This window comes from Tripterygium wilfordii, chromosome 7, assembly GCF_013401445.1.
Source record: "Tripterygium wilfordii isolate XIE 37 chromosome 7, ASM1340144v1, whole genome shotgun sequence".
In the NCBI taxonomy this organism is placed as follows: Eukaryota; Viridiplantae; Streptophyta; class Magnoliopsida; order Celastrales; family Celastraceae; genus Tripterygium; species Tripterygium wilfordii.
In genome coordinates this window covers 5,867,797-5,875,714 of record NC_052238.1, presented here as the reverse complement: position 1 = coordinate 5,875,714, position 7,918 = coordinate 5,867,797, and the positions used below count along the sequence as shown (strand labels likewise).

The following is a 7,918-nucleotide window of genomic DNA, read 5'->3' as shown; positions in this document are numbered from 1 at the left end:
TTAATATCAGAGAAAAGTTTAAAAGTTCTTGCCTTTTAGGTTGAAGTCTCTTAATATAAATTAAGGAGTTTCTTTTTTGAAAATTATTCTATGCATATTTGGATGTACATTTTCCGAATTATGAATTTGATTTTATTACCACAAAAAAAATAAAATATTAATGTTAATACGTTGATGGTAAGCTGACGTGGGCTTTTTTATTTTACTATTTTTCTTTCCCGTTTTGATAGAAATCCTTTTAGATAATACAAGTAAACATTAATTACTATCTAATAATGCTTCGATTCCAATTTAATATTAATAGAAACATATCTGAAAAACCCGTTTCCTTATGCTTTTTTAGATACGGAGGAAATAAATCAGAGAGACTCGAACTCGAACACTCCGTGAATTACCACACACAAAATAGATTTCTTTCTCCCCTAAGAAAAAATTCAATGAAACAAGTTTATGTTCCCAAAATTAAGGTGACAGAAAAAGATTTATATTCCCCAAAAAAGAAAAAGAAAAAGAAAAAAAATTTAAACGGAGTCCTATTATTCAGGCTTTCTAAATGACCAAACCGACAAATCTAATTCTCTTTTCTCAAAAATTAATAATCAATAAATAAATAAATAAAAAGGGACCGGTTCAGCTCTCTCTCTCTCTATAAAGTTCTGTCACAAGCCTAATCCCCCACATGGACTTGAATTCTCTTCTCTATCTATAAATAATGAATTTCTATCAAAACAAACGCCTGCGATGCCTCTGACTCGATTGTTCAGTCACAAAATCTGCACTGCATGTCTACGTCGTTGCTTCTACTACATATCTCTCCCCATTATTTAGAGGAAATGAACAGATATTTATTGATAGACACACAGAAAAGCTAGTATCCTAGGCCCTCTCTGTTTTCGTTCTTTCTTCGAAACCTTCTCTCTCTATCGCTATATATAAGCCAAATCAATCTCTGAGGTTTTTTTGTGTTTGTCATACACGAAACCAAGCGAGATTTTGATTTGAAGCAATACCCTTCTAAAAAGTTTTGGTTTTGGTGATCAAGATGGCTATACAAGCTCAGTCTCCATTGTTGGGTACACGGGATTTGATGGAGAATGGTTGGGTTAATCAATCATTCTTTGATCTTCAACAACAACAACAGCAACAACAAAAGATACGACAACTTCAACAACAGCAGCAGATTCAGAACCAGCAACAGATGTATCAAAATCAGAATATGCTTGTCTCCAATTCCTTGAAGAACAACATGGTAAACACCAACACCATCAACAGTCTTCCTTCAATGCCTTTCTATCAAAGCATAGCCGCTCAGGAGGAGAAACAAAGACAGGAAATGGATCAATACATCAGATTACAGGTGGGTTTTAATCCATTGTTTCAGATAACAAAGAATTTGATTTGATTGATAAAGTTGGTCCTGTTTTGTTTTATTGATTTTTATTTTTGGGGGTTTGTGTGATTAAACAGAATGAGAGATTGAGATTGATGTTGAGGGAGCAAAGGAAGCAACAATTGAGTATCGTTTTGAAGAAAATGGAATCAACTATACTGCCCTTGTTGAGGCAAAAAGACGAAGAGATAGCACAAGCGACCAGGAGAGCATTGGAGCTTGAAGGTTTATCGAAGAGATTGGAGATGGAGAACCAAGCGTGGCAGAGAATAGCACAAGAGAACGAGGCCATGGCTGTTTCTCTAAACAGCAAGCTTGAGCAATTAATAGACATCAACAACAATGTTTATTGTGGTGGCTTCAATGGTGGTGAAGCAGAGGACGCTGAGTCTTGCTGTGATGTGGATGAAGAGAAGAAAACAGAGGTGAACAGAGAGGACCAGACAACCATGGCGTGCAGAGGATGCAAGTCTAGGAATTGTTGTGTTTTGTTCTTTCCTTGCAGACACCTTTGTTCATGCCAAGCCTGTGAAGCCTTTCTTGATTCGTGCCCAATTTGCAATACTGTAAAGAACGCCAGCATTGAAGTTTTGCTTTAGTCAAATTTTCCGGGAAAAAGTGAATGTCGGAGAAAACAGGGAAAGAAAGTCTTGCGAACGGGTTGGGTTTAGCCGTTTAGATTATGATTAGGACCCAGTTGGACAGATCAACTTTTTTTTTTAGGGTTCAGTTTTTAATTTTGTACATCAACCAGTTTGAACAGAATTTCAGGACAGAGAACAAATTTTACCTTGAATGGGGATTTTCATTGTGTCTGTATATATTTCTTTTTCTTTCGTATCAAATCTTCAGTCAAAATGAAAGGGACGTGGAAAAGACAAATAAAGTTCGGTTAAAATGGGTAAAATCTGTAGAGTCTTAATCAGGATTCATGACCCATTTCACTTCATTCCATGAATTGTCTTGTATTGATGTGTTCTGAGTTCTGACTGTTGATGTTGTGGGGCTATAATTGTGCTCTCAAAAACAGCAAACGATGGAACACAAAGTTCTACAGTGCTTCAATTCCAGAGCTTTTTTCTCTCAGTTTTTTTTTTTTTTAATCTTCCCTCTATTGGGTGTGTTTATTTCTCTCTGTCTGTTTATATGTTTGATTAGATTAATGAATCAGTGGAGGATTTTTTGCCAATTAATTTGGCTCAGATTTAACAATGACAGGAGAAGATTGAAAGCAATACTGACTCCTCTCAGTCCTCTGTGTATACTGTAGACTACCTCACATTACAGACAGGCTGATATTATCAGTACAATCAATTTTAGCTTTGAAAAGGAAATAGAAACGGAGAAGAACCAAAAGCTGCCAAAATTATGCAGAGACGAAAACTATGCACAGCAACAACGGCTAGGAAAGCAACATGTTACTTCCCACAACCATTTAATAGTGTGTCTTTGCATTGACAATTATAGGCCTACCTTTGGTATACAAGAGGACAAGAAATCAAGGGTAGTTTGGTACTTTCGAATTGTCCTCGTACTGTGGGCCAATCCATGTTTGCCGCCTGATTCCAATACTCGTACGGTTCTGGTTTTCTTTGTTTTTTTATTTTCTGTTTTGTCAGGTAGTGGGTGGACTGCAATCGAACGTGGGTGATCCGTTTTGGGGGTGCTCCAGGTGGGGCCCCCTTCACCACACGTCCTTTACTTTTCACCTTTTTTTTCCCCTAACCAAGTAACGTTTCATTAAAGGCACGGGATTCTCGGAGTTTCTGCTGACTTGGACATTGACTGTTTGACGATCCGTGCCACGTCACACACTCTCTTTTTGTCTCTCTCAACGACCCGGCGCGTTTGGTTTCGAATCAGGATTAGATTGGGTCTGGGCCATTCGGCTTTCGGCCCATATAAATTTTGGGCATAAAATTATGGGCCCTTATTGTCCCCTTTACGTAGCCTTTTAATCACATAGACACATAGTGTGTGATTAAAAGGCCTACTTTGGGCTATCTTTAAATTTTACTTTCTTTGGGCCCTTAAAAGCCCAAACTCTAAAAACAAAAACCACCCACAAATATAATAAAAAAAAAAGAAAGATAAACCATCTTTATGCATTTATTTTTTCTAGGCTTCTCTATCCTTGCGGTCTTTTCCTCTTCGTCTCCGTCGTTTCTTTAATCCTTCCCTGTTCTATTCGGCCTATTCTGCGCGATCCAAACGCATCGCCAGTTCACTCCAAGTCGCAGGTAATTTCTCTTGAGAATTTAATTTGATAATTGATAATACACTTGTTTCTTCTTCAGAAGTTCTATTCTTTTATTGAAATTTTGATTTCTTTCCCATTTTTGCATTCCTTAATTCCTCTCATCAAGCTATGCACGCTGTTTCTCCGCTTTGCTTTGCCAGTGTTACGCTGGATTTGCTCTATTTTTCGGAGTTCTTCTCCAAGTTGCTATTTTTTTAATAGGGAAAAGAAAAAGTTTTGAAATTTTGCATTATATGTAAACAAATTGGATTTAAAATGTTTGGTATTTTAAAGGTTAGGAAAAAAAATACACAAAATAAAGCAACCAAAACGACTAACCCTTGAAACCGCGGTGCACCGTAGGCATTCCCTTTACGGAGTGGTCTGGGCCCTTTTTTCGTAATCGATACCCTTACCGTCGCCGCCGAATCGACTTTCCTTCAGCCGCATCCGCAACTTCGACGTTCCTGCGCGAGGCTCCCTCGTGAATTCCTGGTAGGTCACTCTCTTCTCGTCTGTCTCTCTGTAATGTCGATTGTTTTGAATCTCGATCTGTGGTTGGTGGTCGATCTTAACGGGATGCTATGTAGCATTTAGTAGACTTTGCTTACTGTTACTATTAAACAACCTGGGGGAGTGATTTGTTAGACAATAATTTCCATGAAAGCTTTTTTCTGGGTTCGATATGGTAAAAAATAAATATTGATAGGAGACTGTGAGCCATGAAAAACTAAGCATTGCACTCAGATTAGATGAAACCTGTTGATATCTACAAGCTTTTTGCCTTTTTGGGCTTCTCAAGATATTGCGCTACAGAAATGTATCACTAACGCACAATATATTTGTGTTATGTGCTTTGGGATTGTTACTTATTTAAATGTACGAGTAGAATTGTCAACAAATTGTGATATTCTTTTCTTCTTTTTCATTCCATGTGTTATAAGATACATGCTTACATTTTCATGGCTGGATAACTGTTTTTCAACGATTGTTATTGCATTCATGTTAATACTGGAATTATTCATGTTTTATGAAGTACTAGAGAGGAAAATTATGAAATGAATATTGGAGTATGAAATGAAATTTGCATTGTTCTTGGAAATCTAACATACTTTGAAATCAAAATCTAGGGCTTTAGAAATGAGCTGGGGAAACAGTCATCAAATTTAAGGTATGTTCAGTAATGTGGGAGTCATTTTTGTTGCAATCTTTCTTAATACTATTAGCAATATGGTATTGCCAGTTTGCCACGATTTACGCTGAGAAAGAAGAATGTTGCCAAATTAAGATGGGCAACACAAGGGGAATGATGAATATATTAAATTAATTTTCTCTTTTTTTTTTCAAATATGCTGTAGTAACTAAGATATAAGTTTTAAATGTGGGAAAGTTGAGGGAGTTTTGTTTGTGTAGGAGAGAAGAAAAGTATCAAAGGAACAAGGTCTTTATGTGATGCTCACAGTTCTTGGCTTTTTTGCTTCTTCTTTACCATCCTTCAGGTTATTTCTATGATATCTAAGTTATGGATGTGGTTTCTCTAAACTCAGATTTTTTCATACCAGGTTATAGTTCTATGGTTAGTCATGTCTTGCTCAGTTTTCTGATTCTCTTCTTTGGATTCATGTGGGTTAGATTATACCTTTCGGTCTGATTGATCTATTGAAATTGTTTTTTCATGCCATATAGAGAATAGAGTATAAGAACTTGCTTTCCTAAATTGTAGAAACACATATGCATCACTCCATATGTATATGTTATGTTATAAGTTTATAACAAGAAATTGATGCATGCAGGATCCACAATTGAAATTGTTGCGCAATCAAGTCAAAGAACCTTCAATGGCCCATAAGTCAAGGACAATACCCAGCAAATTAACTGTGTATCTTTATATCCCCAATATCATTGGTGGGCATTTCTCCCTTCAGTTTCATTGTTTTGTTAATTTTTATTCTATAGATGTACATATTTCTCACTGCAATATTATTGTGTCGCCGCTTTGACAAAACAGATTCATTTTTTCATTAATATAAGTTTTACCGTTTTGGGTTCATCTAATTATGCTTGCTTATGTTTAAGTGTAGGATACCTGAGAGTTCTCTTGAACTGCATTGCATTTGCCTTATGCTTTTCCAACAAGTGGCTTTTCTCGGTTCTCTATTTTGTAAGGTGACAATAAATGTTCTTTGAGATTTTTTATTGGATGAGTTGCACAAGTTTCAATTTGTGTGGCGTTGTAGTATAATTTGATTGAACGTGCTGTTTCAGCTTCGTATGTGATGGTGTTGATGGTTGGTGTGCTCGCAAATTTAATCAAGGTATGGAGTTGTTTGCTTCAATGGATCATTTTAAACTGATTACATTTTCTGTTCTAGGAGTATCTTTGAAATGTGTATAGTGGGTTATATGATGTTGCCTCAATGTTGCAAATAATCTTTTATTATCAACCACTATTAGACCATCCAGGTGTTGAACGGAAGATATTACCCTCTTTGGGATGAGATGACATTATCCTACAAGCATATTGTAGTCTAAGAAAATTGTAGAATTCAACTAGGCTGAAGAAGTTCATATTTTTGAGCTTAGAAATACTAAATTGTACTCTTGTAAATGTGTTTTCTGTTGTTTCTGGAAAGAATGTATATTTTTCCTGTAGTTTTATGATATAATTACCCTTCTCTGCATTGTGAGCTTAGATTCATCATTTTTTTTGGGCACAAAATCATTGAGGTGTAATATGTTGTTATTCATCTTCTTTCGTTGTTGGTTTAGTTTCAACCTTTGGAGCTGTTCTGGACATGGTAACAGATAGGTGCTGCTCTCTCTCCCTCTCAAAATGTTTATCAATGCTGAGTTTTGCTTCAGTTTTTCCTATGCACTTTTTTTTACCATCTTCTCGAAACTTTGAACATATGGTAGTGCTCATAATTAACTTGATATATACAGGATTAGTACGGCCTGTCTGCTAGTAATCCTCTCCCAAGTATACAGGTAAATTTCGAGTATGATGCTAGGTATTCTCTCTGCTAGCTAAATTATGCACACCTGAACCATCCTCTAGAACTTCCATGCAGGCCTGGTTTGGTTTTCCTTTCATTGCTTGCCTTGGATATCGCCAGCCACTGGTTTCAGATGTACAGGTGATTATTTCCACTGTATGTAATACTGTTATGGCTGGATGATGTTAAATACATGTGTTGCTTTATACCGATTGCTTGGAAATATTAATCTTGCTGAATGCCTGAATCTAGTGTTTGAATGGGCAGTACTTTCTTGGTAGGCAAGGTCAGTCATAAAGACGTGAAGGACAGCTCCAATTGGCTTTTCAAGGCTTATTATGGAAACCGGATGTTTATGGCTTACTGTTGTGTCTCGTGTGAGGTAAGTATGGCGAGACCTACATAATTTTCGTCTATTTATCCACAATCCTTGTCACTGTTTGATGTACGCTAATGCCTTGAATTTTTATTTGTTTTATGATTTTTTCAACCATGCAGGTTCTTTATATAATCCTATTTCTTCTTGCTGAGAACCGAACAGAAAATTTGATAGATGTAAACCTTTGTTACTTCATTGGTGATAATTTCTTTCACACAGAGCAAGGATCTCCATAGTTGTTGTTTGGTTACTTAACTGTTTCTTATTCCAGGTTTTGACGAGTTCTGCCAAAAAGAGTTTGCTACTCTCCCTTCTTCTTGGTTTGAGTTTATTTGGATGGGCAGTCAAACAAGCTGTTAATATGATACAGGTAGCTTCTGATTCCTGTGTTTTTTTTCCTAGAGAATCTACGTCAACCAAAGTCTTTATGCAATCACAAAATCATCTTGTCGTTGTCAAAAGATTTACATTGAAATGAAAGCCTTGTACTGATAACTGGACATCATTTACTTGCATTTTGGCATTCGTTTTAGTTTTCATTTGGCTAATAAATGGATAGTCAGCTAATTGTAGACCCTAATTGTTGTGGAACTCATTTTCTGGTTTCAGATGAAGACAGCTGCAGATGCTTGTGTTCTTTACGACATCAACAAAAAGCAGAAATCCTAATGGGGTTTTCTTGTCCGTTGCAGACAAAATCACTTTCAATTGATCTGTAAAGAAAGATATTTTGTAGATGATAAATTTTGTTTCTTTTTTGTTTTTTCCACACTCTGATGTTTTATGTTAGAAACTCGAATAGCTTTTGATAATGATAATATTTGATGGGCACTGCAATGTAAGTGCTTTGAATTTGATGAATCCACATTTGTTTTCCTTAATAGTAAACATCAGGCTTGTTCAAACTCTACTGA

General features: G+C 36.2%; 2 protein-coding genes across 5 annotated transcripts; both read left to right on the top strand.

Annotated features, from left to right (window-relative positions):
- Positions 1–735: 735 nt before the first annotated feature.
- Positions 736–2,276, top strand: LOC120001363 (probable BOI-related E3 ubiquitin-protein ligase 2). The gene is made up of 2 exons (XM_038849649.1): positions 736–1,357; positions 1,468–2,276. The coding sequence occupies exons 1-2, from the start codon at positions 1,043–1,045 to the stop codon at positions 1,987–1,989; spliced, it is 837 nt and encodes a 278-aa protein (XP_038705577.1). The 5' UTR covers positions 736–1,042; the 3' UTR covers positions 1,990–2,276.
- Positions 2,277–3,491: 1,215 nt separating this feature from the next.
- LOC120002406 (probable CDP-diacylglycerol--inositol 3-phosphatidyltransferase 2) lies at positions 3,492–7,914 on the top strand. Of its 4 annotated transcripts, XM_038851165.1 has the most exons (12): positions 3,492–3,630; positions 3,993–4,124; positions 5,423–5,534; positions 5,711–5,795; positions 5,895–5,944; positions 6,399–6,438; positions 6,573–6,617; positions 6,701–6,766; positions 6,893–7,007; positions 7,124–7,180; positions 7,276–7,374; positions 7,614–7,914. In XM_038851165.1, the coding sequence occupies exons 3-12, from the start codon at positions 5,468–5,470 to the stop codon at positions 7,671–7,673; spliced, it is 684 nt and encodes a 227-aa protein (XP_038707093.1). In that variant the 5' UTR covers positions 3,492–3,630; positions 3,993–4,124; positions 5,423–5,467; the 3' UTR covers positions 7,674–7,914. The 4 variants fall into 4 exon arrangements, with proteins under 4 accessions (XP_038707093.1, XP_038707094.1, XP_038707095.1 ...); XM_038851166.1 differs by lacking the exon at positions 3,993–4,124 and having other exon boundaries at positions 7,614–7,772; XM_038851167.1 differs by lacking the exons at positions 5,711–5,795; positions 5,895–5,944 and having other exon boundaries at positions 7,614–7,772.
- Positions 7,915–7,918: the final 4 nt, after the last annotated feature.